This window comes from Leopardus geoffroyi, chromosome E3 (assembly GCF_018350155.1).
Source record: "Leopardus geoffroyi isolate Oge1 chromosome E3, O.geoffroyi_Oge1_pat1.0, whole genome shotgun sequence".
NCBI classification, from domain to species: Eukaryota; Metazoa; Chordata; class Mammalia; order Carnivora; family Felidae; genus Leopardus; species Leopardus geoffroyi.
Window position 1 is genome coordinate 9,527,601 of NC_059340.1, and position 13,318 is coordinate 9,540,918.

General features: G+C 52.2%; 1 protein-coding gene across 1 annotated transcript in view; it reads left to right on the top strand.

Moving 5' to 3' along the window:
- Positions 1-3,564: 3,564 nt before the first annotated feature.
- HIP1 (huntingtin interacting protein 1) overlaps positions 3,565-13,318 on the top strand; it is a 151,382-nt gene continuing 141,628 nt past the window's right edge. The window contains exon 1 of the mRNA XM_045461387.1: positions 3,565-3,754. Coding sequence (XP_045317343.1) covers positions 3,635-3,754 — 120 coding nt within the window. The 5' untranslated portion in view covers positions 3,565-3,634. The remainder of the gene's footprint in view (positions 3,755-13,318) is intronic.

A 13,318-nucleotide genomic window follows, 5' to 3' on the forward strand; every position in this document is an offset into this window, starting at 1 on the left:
CAAGCAGGGGAAGGGCAGAGAGACAATCCCAAGCAGGCTTCATGCTGTCAGCGCAAAGCCTGACATAGGGCTCCAACTCACGAACCATAAGCTCATGACCTGAGCCGAAATCAAGAGTCAGACGCTCAACCCACTGAGCCACTCAGGCACCCCATATGTTAATCATATCTTATTAAAATTATTAAAACGTGTATTTGGGCTCCAGGAACTGGTAGGAATAATGTGGCCAGCTATTATATCCTCATACCAGATACTAAATCAGATCCAAACTAGGCGTGGGGAGGGACCAATTTCACCTGTTATGGAGAGACAGGTAATAAGACACTTATCCCCCTGTGGCTTTCCCGGAGATTAGGTTTCCATGTCCAGAAACCAGGAATCTCCAGAAGGTATAATTCAGTGGTCCCCCCTTATCCACAGAGGATAGTTCCAAGGTCCCCAGTGGATGCCTAAAACCACCAGTAGTTATGAACCCTATAGATACTATGTTTTTCCTATACCTACATGTCTATGATAAAGTTTAGTTTATAAATTAGGCCTAGTAACAGATTAACAACAGTCAAACTAGCACCAGAATTTCTTTTTCCTTCTTTAGTTTCACATATACATACAGGATGCGTTCTTACTGTAGATCTTCGCAATTTCAGCATACAATTTTTATCTTTCCTTAGAAGAGAACTTCCACCTTCACAGCTACTCTTTGGCATATCCAATCACCAGCATCACTGCTCTTGTGCTCTGGGGCCATTATTAAGTAAAATAAGGGTTATTTGAACACAACCACGGTGACAGTGACTAATAGGCGGGAACCGAATATGGCATGGATCCGCTGGACAAAACGATGAATCACATCCTGGGCAAGACGGAGCGGGACACGCAAGATTCCATCACTACTCAGAATGGTGCGCAATTTCAATCTTACAAATTGTTTATTTCTGGAACTTTCCATTTAATATTTCGGATCGTGGGAACTGAGACCACGGAAAGTGAAAATGCGGATCAGGGGAAGACTGCCATACAAATGGCTCTTATATTCATATATTCAGCTTTTAAGAGCTGAAGGAAGCCAGCAGGGTCCTGCAGTTTACATCCTGGGGGAGGGCTCCCCTCAATCCTTGGCAAAGAGAAATCCTTATTTTTAACTCACTCTAAGTTTCAGACGAAGATTAACTCGCCTGAGTCTTTCTCCACAGGGTGCCTCCAAACCACAAATTCCTGATTCCTACTCTGGTTTATCCTAATAAGAAGTAGGTTGAGCCCTTAATCCCCGTTTAAAGGGCCCTTGTTTATCGAAGCAGTAAACTCTGGGCAAAGGGTCATAAATCACTCTAGCTGGATCCAGAGTGTGAGGCGGGTGCGGGCTAAGAATGGGCACGCAGAGGTTACATTAACTGTCAATCTTGTCTGTTTTCCTGGTAGCCATACTCCTGGGAGCCCCTGTGCTGGGCCAGATCCAGCCTTGAATCTTCTCCACTCTGCTCCGTATGTAGAAGGAGGGGCGGAGGCAGTAGCGATGCATCCTCCCTGTCCCCTACCCCTCTTCTCTGCTAGGCTTGGCCAGTGGAAGGCGCCAGTAGTAAATCAGAGATAGGAGAGGTAGAGACTAGTGTCTCCCAATGATTGTTTTTTTACGTGAGGCCACAGCTCTGGTCAGATGCCTCCCTTCCCAAGACTGGAGCCCCCAGTTGGTTGGGGTACAGCTCCCTTGCCCATGTCCCTTTAGGTCTAAGGCTGATAACAGCTTCCCACTGTTCTAATCCCTGCGTTCTTCATCCTCCCTGGTTGATCCTCAGCTTCTAGCTCACACCTTTGTATGTGTTCCTTCTTCAATTCAATTAGCCCTTCCAGTGTGTAATCCCTTCCCCACCGCAGCTCTGACCCAGACACCTTCACAGCCCCCAAACACGGCCCTCATCTACTGTCTTTACATCCCCAGAGCCCACGGTTTGCTGATACACCTCCCTCAGGTCCTCCCACCTTGGCCTTGGCTCCCCTTCTGTTTCTCTGATTCTTTCTCCCCAGGTTCCTGTGTTTCCACCCATCACCGGCCCTTTGGCCTGTGCTGACACTGCTCTGCCCAGAATTGAAGACATCGGCCTCTTCTTCAGCCAGCGCCCACACTGTGCATTTGATATCCTCTGCCTTCCCAGACACAAAGCCTTGAAAACTAGGCGACAGCTCACTTCTGCCTCAGAGAAACCCAAAGGGAGCCACTACCCCCCAAAAGGTGAAACCAGTGTGTTATGCAAATATAGCCTCAAGGCAATTACCCCTGCATCTCATGGCCACCCTGAAATCCCTCCTTATAGGGGGATTCTGGCCCCACCACTGCCTCCTCCCTCTCCCCACTCCAGGCACCCAAGCATATCCTTAAAACATCCCACGGGACATTCCTCATTTCTTTGTGGGCCCTCAATGTCTCTCACCTACTGCTGGAGTCTCCCTGTTGGTTCCCTCCCTTCCTCCTCGCCCCCATAATCTGGTCCACACAATACCAGTCCCCGAAAGCACAGGTCTGAGCAAAAGCCTTCCCTAGTGCCTGTAAAGGCCCACCCCCTCATTCACTTCTCTATTGAATGTGTGAATTTTTATCAAAAGCTCTTAGTTAAAAAAAAAATTAATACTTTTCGTCACCTCCAGTTTTAAAACATTTGTCTTTAAAACATCAACATTAGCATTTAACGGGAAACTTCTTTCTTCGGCAACTCCGCTAACGATCACGCTTCCCTCTGCCTCTCGGCACCTTGGCTGACACCGAACAGGATGGGAGGGGTGGCCCCGAGCCGCATATAAACACAAACAGAAGCAGGGGTTTCTACCAACAAGTTTGTTCTGGCCGGCTCCAGACCCGGAGAGGTTTGGATAGGTGTCCCACTGTCCCACCCAGCGCCCTCGGGTCGGCGATCGGCGATCGTTACAAAGGGGATGGGCAGGGCTGCAGGGCAGGGTCAGGACGCGGGAGGAAGCAGAGGGAGCAGGGTGGGGGCCGCCACTCCGGCCGCCAGGTCTGGCCAACGCTGGCCCTTCCAGCGGGGACCTGGCCTGGGGCAGCGCTTCCCCGGGCTGCGGCCGCCGAGCCCGTCCATCCCGCGCTCTCCCGTCCCGCCCGAGCGGCGTAAACAAGGCTATTCCCAGGCGGCCTGGATTCCCTGCGGGAGGCCCGGCGCTCCAGCCCGCGTGACCCCCGCCCACCACGCCGGGAACCTGGCAGCGCCCGCCGCCGAGGAGAGCGCGGCTCGCGGGGAACAGGCGGGGAAAGCGGCGCGCCGGGCGTCGGGGGAGGGGCGGGCGAGGGCAGGTCAGGGCAGCCCCGGCCCGGGCCCCGCCCCCCGCCCCGCCCCCTCCGGGGGCGGCTGGTAACCGGTGACGGACAGGCGTCCGCGCCGGTCACGGCGCGCCTCGCGGTCCGGAGAGCTCCAGAGGGGCGGGGCGCGCGGTGGGGCTCCAGAGGGGGCGGGGGCGGGCGGGGAAGCCTCTGGGTGGGGCGGGGCCGCGGGAGAGTAGCAGCGCTCCCAGCCAATAGGAGGCGGAAGCCGTCCCGTTAGCGCCGGATCCCAGCGGGTAGGGCGGGGCGGGCGGCGCCGTGGGGATCCCGGGGCGGCCGAGGGCCCCTGACTCGGCTCCGCGCGGCGACATGGACCGGATGGCTAGCTCCATGAAGCAGGTGCCCAACCCGCTGCCCAAGGTGCTGAGCCGGCGCGGGGTGGGCGCGGGGATCGAGGCGGCCGAACGGGAGAGCTTCGAGCGGACTCAGGTGAGGACCGGGGGACCCCGGGGCATGCGTGGCTTGGGCATCCCGAGAGACGCAGTGCCCGGGAGGGGCTTTGAAGGGGGCAGAGGTCTTCAGGCCCAGGGAGGACGGGGCAAGGGGGCCGCGAGAGGGAGCATCTGGGTGCTCAGGTCGAGGCGATCCTGGGGAGGTCGGGGACCCGGAGGCATCCCAGCTGGCCTGGGGAGAAGGGCAGGGCGGCTCCGAGGAGCTGGCACGACCCGTGGGGCAGGGCAGGGGTCACAGGGACGGTGAGAGCCGAAGGAACGGAAGAAGGACCGAATGGAAGGGGTGCCCTCTCAGCAGGGGAAGCGCATTGGGGGGCCACTCAAGCGTGGCGGCGGAGAGCGGAGCGCTGGACTGGGATGAGAAGCGGGGAGCCCTTTCCTCCCCTCTCCATCGCTTCTGGGTTGCACTGACATTCCCCCCCCCCCAGCACCCCCTTCCTAGTGCCTCTTGCTTGGCTCACGCCACCCCCAGCTGTCGGCCTCCGAGGGCCAGGCTGCAGGGGTCTGAGCGGCGAGAAGGAATGTAGGAAATGCGACGTGTGGCTGAGCTTGGAAAATGGGGGCTGGAGGAGAGGGCCGGCCAGGGGCCAGGGGCCAGGGGCCGGCCTTTGGCCGGACAGCCCGCTGCTGGTCAGGATGAGCTGCCCAGTGATGCCCAGAGCCCTGACTTGGGATTTTGGTTTCATCCCCCAAGATGTGCCTGACAGCTAATAGGCAGACTGCCCTATTTGTCCAGCCTGAGCAGGGCTGGGGGCCAAAATTCCCCAGTGTCATCAACAAAAAGCCACAATCCATTTCTACCTCGGAGTTTGAATGCCTGGTGTATTGATTTGACTGAATAAAGCGGACATGTTTCTGGTGTTCATCAACTCGTTTGTATGCAAAATCCATTTCAAAGGGCACAGCACTTCTTTTAATCCCGGTGCCAAAGTTGTATGGGCAGATTTGTGCTTCACTCTCGCTCTCAGGGTAGAACCTTTGAAGATCCAGCTGGGCCTCCACAGCCAGAGGCTGGTTCCCCTGCTGTGTTCTGCCTCACCCCCACCGCCAAACACAGTACAATGTGAAGGAAGGCCTTTGGGGTTTTAGATAGAAAGATTGTGAGGACCTGACTGTGTATTCTGTGTATGGAATCTTGCAAAGAAGAAAGCTTTTCACCCCCTGGGAACTTCATCTTCTCTTTCCAGTTGCCTCTGGCCCTTTGCACGTGTGTCTGGGTGGTGTAAAGTAGGGAGTGTCCCCTTCCTGGGTCATCCTACCCCAGGCGTGATGGGAGAGATGGCAGTTCCCTGCTGCCTCCCAGGGACCAGCTGGGTTTGGGTTTCTGGCTCTGTGGACTGGCCCCCTTGGAAGGAAAGAATCTTTCCGTCTGCTTGTCCACGGTGTGTGTTCCTGCCTCAACGAGCTGCCTGATACTGAGGCTTCTTGCTCCAGGAAGCGGTGTGAATAGTCTTCTTTTTTTTAATGGGAAAGGAAAAGAAATAGGTGTTCTTTTATGATAACCCATTCCGTCTGGAGTCTCAAATCAGTAAAAACTGGAGCACTAGAGGAAGACACGTAAAACTTTGACCCATTATAGTGATGGAAATTAGATTTGCAAAAGCTTCCTTCTACCCAGGACTGGCATGTCCCCTCGCTATCCAGGGACCACCCAACAAAGGAGACTCTAGGTCAATGTTTGCAGGTTTTTTATATGTGGAACCCTTGCGATTGGCCACACCTGACCGAGTGCCTTGTTTTGGGGGTGGGGGTGAGAGTGAGGAGGTAGGCTGGGGCAGGAAAAGAGAGTTTCTCTATTATTGAAACCGTAAGGAGGGGGGTATGAAAGCAAAGAAAAGAGAACAGTCCTAAAACTTGGCATTAATCAATCTGCAAAAGCTCATTTTGTTTAATGACTTCAACTGTATCCAATGTATTATGAGATATAAAAATGAGCTAGAAAATACTTTTAATGAGTTGAGAGACCATGAGAATCAGCCAAGGTGTAGTGATAATTGTAGCTAATTATCGTGTTTGCCGCTGTTCTAAGTACTTTGCTGTATTGCCTTCTTTAATCTCAACAAGGACCCATGAGGTGGGCATCAGCCCCATTTTCCATGAGGAAATTGAAGCACAGAGAGGTTAAGTCACCTGCCCAAGGTCACACAGCTGGAAGTGGTCCCAGCCTTTAACCACTGCGCTGTGTTGCCTCTGAGGCAACAGTGGCACCCAGTGCCTCTGGGTAGAACGGTGGCATTGGAGTGTAAGAGGTTTGAGTTTCATAGCCAGGCACTTGGATAGGCTATATGACCTCGGGCAGACCTTTCTAAGTTTTCCTTATTATAAAATAAAGATGATACTTACCTTACAGGTGTATTGTGGGGGTTAAATTAAATAAGAGGCGTGAAGGCATTTTTGTAAACTTCGGGACACAATTTCAGTGATTCTTGCTGTAATCTGGGGAGACCGAAGGAAGCACAAATGTTAAGTAATGGTGCAGGCTGTGATTAACTCTTCAGTAGGGGGGGCAGAAGTGTTCCTAGGTAATGTGATAATTACCGAGAGCACATCGGAAAGTACAGGCTGGCGTGGGTGTGGAGAGGGGTTGGGAGCCCTCACCAGGACCTAACCGCCATTCAGCATGAGATAGTGCTTGCTGGGTGGAGAGGAGGGGAGGTGGGCATTCTAGAAATGGGGAATGGCAAAGGACACGTCTGGAGATGAGCACGGATGAGGCTAACTGGCTGAAAAGCAGAATTGGACACTCCCGCCTTTCAACCCGTAGCACCTGTTACCCTGTCCTGTCACTCTATGTTGCCCTCGGTAAACTAGGAGCTTCATGAGGACAAGACTGTATCTTTTTTTTTTTTAAGTTTATTTATTTATTTTGAGAGAGCACGCAAGCTGGGGAGGGGTACAGGGAGAGGGAGAAAGAATCCCAAGCTGGCTATGTGCCGACCGAGCCCAACTCGGGGCTCGATCTCGTGAACCGTGAGATCATCACCTGAGCTGAAATCAAGAGTTGGACACTTAACCAACTGAGCCACCCAGGTGCCCCATGATTGTGTCTTGCTCTCACCTGTGTCCTCAGATGCCTGTGTTAGTGCTGAGCCAGCTGTAGGTGAGGGTAGAAAATGATTGGTTAACCTCAGCAGGGAAGCCCTCGCCTGGGTTAAACTCAGCTGTGGGCATCAGGTGGCATCTTTAATTACTTGATGCTTTTTCCTAACAGCCCCTGAGTGCCCTCCTGGTCCTTTGTCTCCTACACCCTCAGTCAGGAGCCCTGCCCCATGCCCATGAGAGGACTGTGAATTCTCTGCCTTCTTTCTGGTTAGGCCAGCATCCCTGCCAGAGTGGGGACCCCAGACCCACCTGCCGCAGCCCCCATCTCCAACCTGATCCCTGCTGTGTCCCCCACCCAGCCCATCATAAGCACCCTTCAGGTTCTAGGGGAGTGAAAAGTGGCTCTTGCCCTCAGAAAACTTGCTGGGGTAAAGATACCTTGCCTGGAACACTTTACAGTTTATACAGCACGTTTTAGCCATCATTGGGGGCTCTACTATGGTTGGGTATTAACACCCTCATCTTACGGGTGAGAGCTTGGTAACTTGCCCAGGGCCACCCGCTGGTGACTGAAAAGCAAGATTCAGATTCAGGACTCCAGGTCCCAGGCCCCTTCTACCACGCTGTCCTCATGTTGGCCAAGGAGGGCAATTCTGGAATGAACCAGGAGGGCTGGCACCCATAGACAAAATTCCCTGTCTGTATTTGCTTAGCTGGAAAATGGTTTTCTCCATGGTTTATGTTTTCACCATCCATTTAGTGAGCAGAGAGCGTGGAGGGGACACAGAGATGGGTAGATAAAGAGACCAGCCTGGGGGAGCTCATGAGTCAGCAGAGAGGTGGACCAGCTACTGTGGGGCTCTTCTGCACAGAGGACTTACAGCACCAGCATCACCTGCTGAATGAGAGCTTGCATTTCAGCCAGAGCCCTGGGTAGCCCTGGGCACCCTGAAATTTGAGCACCTCTGCTCTATGGTTGGTGATTGCTAAGGTCAGAGGAGGCGTTGGAGCTCTGGAAACACAGAGCCTTTGGTCACAATCTCTTCCAGTGGAGCCCTCCACAGAGTAACAGGATCCCAACCAACCGTGAGCTGGAAAGAGCCAGGAAACTCGGGTTCTTGAGAGGAAGAGACAGAAACAAATATTTATTGAGGGCCTGGTGGGCACTAGAAACATGCTGAGTGATTTATAGCCATTATTCTATAATAGCTCAGGCTCAGAGAGGCCAAGTGACTTGTCCAAGGTCACGCAGTGAGTAAACCGAGAAGCCAGGGTTCTGAAATCTGATGACCAAAACGTCAGGGGGTGTTTCTACCATTTTGCTCATGATCTTCAGCTCTGGCTTTGATTCACCTGCTCGAAAATTTTGGGGTTTGAGCAGAGGGATCAGGGCTTCTTTTTTTTTAATTTTTTTTTAATGACTATTTATTTTTAAGAGAGATGGCGTGAGCAGGGGAAGGGGCAGAGAGAGAGGGAGACACAGAATCCGAAGCAGACGCCAATCTCCCAGCTGTCAGCACAGAGCCCAACATGGAGCTCGAACCCACGAACTGTGAGATCATGACCTGAGCCGAAGTCAGACGCTCAACCCACTGAACCATCCAGGCACCCTGAGGGATCAGGGCTTCTTGACTCCGGCTGCATAGGAATGGTTTCTAACATATAAGGTGCTGTCCCCCTCCTGTCCCCTGCTTGCTCTCTTAGTTGGTATTGGAAAGGTAGAGAGGATGCTAAGAGCTTTCTTTGAACTTGTGGTTCTGTACTTTGGTTTCCTCCCATTGATGATAATGAGAATAGCCAACAGTTATAGCATTTGCTGTGTGCACATGGTAAAGGCCTTTACGAGCCACACCTGCTCCCAGTTCTTGGAAGGAATTTACAAATTATGATCCCTATTTTACAGATGAGGAAATCAAGGCTTAGACATGTCAGTAACCAGCCCAAGGTTCTGAAGTCAGGGTCAGAGTCGGGACCCAAACTCAGGAAAACCAGCCCCGGATTGTGCTTGATTGTCACGCTGGAGTCACAGCCTAGCCCCCTCAGCTCTCTTTCTCCCCCTAACAGTTGGGTCCCCAAAGTGCTAACCTCACCCCACTTCTCTTTCACCTTCTGTCCACTTCCTCTGTGCTCAGCTCCTCTGATAGTTTCTTTTCTTACTTCCTGTGACGCCACCTCCTGAGTTCTTGGCCTGTGTGACCACTTCCCATTGGACGTTTGTCCCTACATAAACCACACATGCTCCAGACTCAACTTTGGGCCTCCCCAGCCTCTGAATGCCAGTGTCCGGTCCTCGCTGGTCCCCTTCAGCTCCTTGGCATCCACTGTGAGTCCTCCCTTTCCTGTTTCCTCACAGCCACACTGTGTTCTGTGATGTTTCTCTTGTCCACTGCTCTGCTCTGCACTGTTCCTGCCCTTAGTACCTCTTGCCAGTGTTGGTGTAATCCCCTCCTTTCTGCTTCCCAAATAGCCTGGGGCCAGACGGGTTGTCTCTAAAGCCCAACACTGGCTCTGTAACCCCCTTTTTTCAAGAACCTTTGCTGGGTCCCAAGAAGCCCTGCATGACGGGGCACCTAAGGGTCGCTGGTGCCTCTCTCTTCCAGGCCTTAACACCGCATCCCTCCACTAGACCGCCACTGCAGTCTCCTCCAGCCAGATCAGGTATTCCAGCAAGCAGGGGCCCGTAGCTACCGTCTGTCTGTCCCATTCACCCAGGTCACACCGTGGCTTCTCTCCCAGACTGTAAGCTCTTGGGGGCAGGGTCTGGCTCTCCGTGCTGAGCGAGCCCTTGCAGGAGGCAGGCGCTGGGCCTGTTTGCCAAATGTGTGGATGTGAAACAGTTGGAGGATCTACTGGGAGCCTGGGTGCTACAGGCAGGCCTCTGCTTGCAGAGTGCTTTCCCTTTGCACATTTTGGAGACTCTCCCTCCGTCTCCTTTGATTTCTGCAATGATTAACTCTTACTAAGTGACTGCCCTGTGTGCCAGGCTGGTGCGCCCAGGGTGTCCATTTAGGAGAGAGCCTGCAGGGTCTAGAGATGGGATTAGGGCTCACGGTCGATGATTTGGATTTCCGTTAAGTTCCGAACACTTTATAAACATTCCCAGAACATGGGCTTGGACTTCCCAAGGTTTCTTTCTGCTTCGGGTGGGGCCATTCTGAGCTAGAAGGTATTACGGGGAAGGGAGAGAAACTGGCCTAGTGTGTCCCAGGCACCTGGACACGGCTGATGGCAGTGGCCTGCGTACTGCTGCTGGAGTAAGGGATGTGCAGACGAGTGCGGAATAATGTGAGAGTGCTCCCTGGGGAGTGAGCAAATCTGGCTCTGCTACTGAATTTCTCCGCTCAAACTGGGGAGGCCGAGCAAGATTTCCAGCTGTCAACCATTTGGGCTAATAAAATTCCTGTAAGCGGGTTTCCACCCTGAGGAATAGGGACCCGCGCTTGAGCGGAGCTCTAGGCTGCTCCCTTGAAAAGCTTCCACGTCCCCCCTGTATGTAGACTGGGGCGCATGAAAGGATGGTGCTGAACCTTGCTTAGAATGGGATGAGGAGCACCCACGTGGCCGGAGAGCTGAGTCCCCGCCCCACTTGGGCACTGAAAGGGCTCCTTGCCTGGCATGTCAGCAAGGCACCGAGGAGGACTGTTCTACACCCCCTGTCCACCGGCCCACTCACTCCACCACCTTGGGACAAAGTACGGAGCAGACCCGGGTGGGGGGTGGCGGGGCGGTGGGCCAGCGGCCAGTGCTTCTCCCGCATCCAGAGGGTTGATGGCCTGGAGAGGTGCCCACCTAGGAAAGGGAGCTTGTCAGCCCCACCTCCTGGCAGGGTGGGGGCTGCTTCCTGTTTTCCTGCCCGGGCAGGCGGGGAGGAGCCCTGTTCCTGGCTCGTGGGCAGTCCAGTCTGACACAGTGCGGGCAGAGGGACGGGGATTGAAGGTGTCCTCTGGCTGAGAAGGTGGAAGGGAGAATGGGGATTTTCTTGGATCTGAAAGGTTGCTGCTGCCGCCTCGGTTAGCGCTACAAGACAGCTCTCGGGAAGCTGGTTGGGGCCGTTCAGGAAGCCAGTGTGGCCAATTGCTTCTGATTTTAACTGATAGGCAGTTTATAAAGCACATTTGCACATAACCTCCCTTCAGCCACAGAACAGCCGTGTGACAAATAGTGGGCCATTCTCAAGTGTGGTCACTGAGGCTCAGAGAGCTTAAGTGACTTGCCCGAGAGCACTCAGGAAATGGGCTCGCAGACGCTTGAACCTGGTGGGTCTTATCTCAAATTGTGTTCTTTCTAGATCTCCCTTTAAAGCTGAAGCCTGGTCTGGGGCTGGTAACTTAGAAAAATGACAGATTTTTTTTTTTTTCTCTAAGTCTTTTCCAATTGATTTATTTGGACTTTTGAAATTCCTCCCAGATTTTTGCAACACACATAACTATCAGAGGGCCTGTTTCCAGAATGTGTAAAAAAAAAAAAAAAAAATCCGAAAAGAGATCAAAGGACCGCCTAAATGAAAAATAGGCAGGAAGAACTTCACAAAAGAGAATGAATGGCCGATAAACATATGAAAACGTGCAACCTCATTAGTAATCAAGGAAATGCAAATTAAAATTGCAATGAGGGGCACCTGGGTGGTTCAGTCAGTTAAGCATCCATCCTACTTCGGCTCAGGTCATGATCTCACAGTTCATGAGTTCGAGCCCTGCGTCGGGCTCTGTGCTGACAGCTCAGAACTCGGAGCCTGCTTCGGATTCTGTGTCTCCCTCTCTCTCTGCCCCTTCCCCACTTGCACTCTGTCTCTCTCCGTCTCTCAAAAATAAATAAATGTTAAAAAAATTTTTTTTTAATTGCAATGAGATACCACTATGTACCCATCAACATGGCTGAAATAAAAATGGAAAAAAAAAGAAATACTGATGGTGCCGAGCATTGGCAAGGGTGCAGAGCAATGGAAACGCTCGTGCATTGCTGACGGGGCTGCATGTTCGTGCAACCGCATTGGGTAGCAGCCTGGTGTTATCCTAAAATTAAGGATGTACAGACTCAAGAGGCCAGCACTTTTCCTGTTAGCTGTATACCCAACAGCAGTGCACACACGTGCCCCAAAAAATCTCTGGAAGCATATTCATAACCACCTTTTGCACCAGCTCCAGACTGGAAATAATCCAAAAGTCCTTAACAGTCGATGGATCACTGACTGAATCGTGATGTGGTCTCTCCTCGGGATACTGCACAACACGGAGAATGAAGAAGCTGGAGTTACATTCAACAACGTGGATGAATCTTACACACAGAATGGTGAATGGAAAAAAAAAAAAAAAAGCAGAGCCAAAAGGACACCTTCTGTATGCTTCCATTTGTATCAAGTTCAAAAAACAGGCAAAGCTAAACTGGTATTAAGTCTGCTGCTTCGACGGTAAAACAGTAAAGAAATAAGGGGAAATAGGGGGACGGACGATCACCATAAAAGGCCAGATAAATATTGTCCTTGGACGCAAGGGAGGTTAGTGATTGGGAAGATGTACAAGGAGAGTGGCTGAGGTCCTGCCATCAATCTGTTGATTGGTCTGTGTAGTAGTTTATGATAATTTATTAAGCTGTACATTTTATTTTGTGCAGTCTTTCTCTATGTTATATTTCAAAATACAGAAGGTTAAAAAAAAACTCCTTCCAGGGAGTAAGAGACAGTGTCTTGAGGAGGCCAAGAACTTACCACTTACATGCCCACCCACCGTTTGAGGTCTCCCCCAAATATAGCTTCCCCTGTGAAAACCCTTTTTTTTTTTTTTTAATTTTTAATGTTTATTTATTAGAGACAGAGACAGAGACAGATCATGGGCATGGGAGGGGCAGAGAGAGAGGGAGACGCAGAATCTGAAGCAGGCTCCAGGCTCTGAGCTGTCGGCACAGAGCCCGACACAGGGCTCGAACCCACCAACTGTGATATCATGACCTGAGCTGAAGTTGGACGCTTAACCGACCGAGCCACCCAGGCACCCCAAACCCTTCTTTTTTTTTTTAATGTTTATTTATTTATTTTGAGAGAGAGAGAGCATGAGCAGGGGAGGGGCAGAGAGAGAACCCAAAGCAGCCTGTGCTGTTAGTGCAGAGCCCAACACCCCAACACGGGGCTCGATCCCACAAACCACAAGATCATGACCTGAGCCAAAAATAGGAGTCAGGTGCTTAACCGACTCAACCACCCAGGCGCCCCTCCCCTGTGAAAAGCCTTCTGATGCAGGTTTTGATTGAAGACACACAAATATCCAAGCATCATGTTCCAAGCCCCGCTGTAACAGGTAGTTGTGAAGTTGAGACTTATCATTAGACCACACTGAGCGTGTTGCCCTCGGCTTCCATTCATTTGTGTCTTGTGTCTGCAGCGGCAGACGGGCCCTCAGGTCCTCCCTCGTCTTTCAGTGAGTCACTCCATGTCTCGCAGAGGGAATTACACACTGGCTAAGGTTCGGGAGGTCCGTGAAGTACAAAATAAATCAGGTGATGAAAA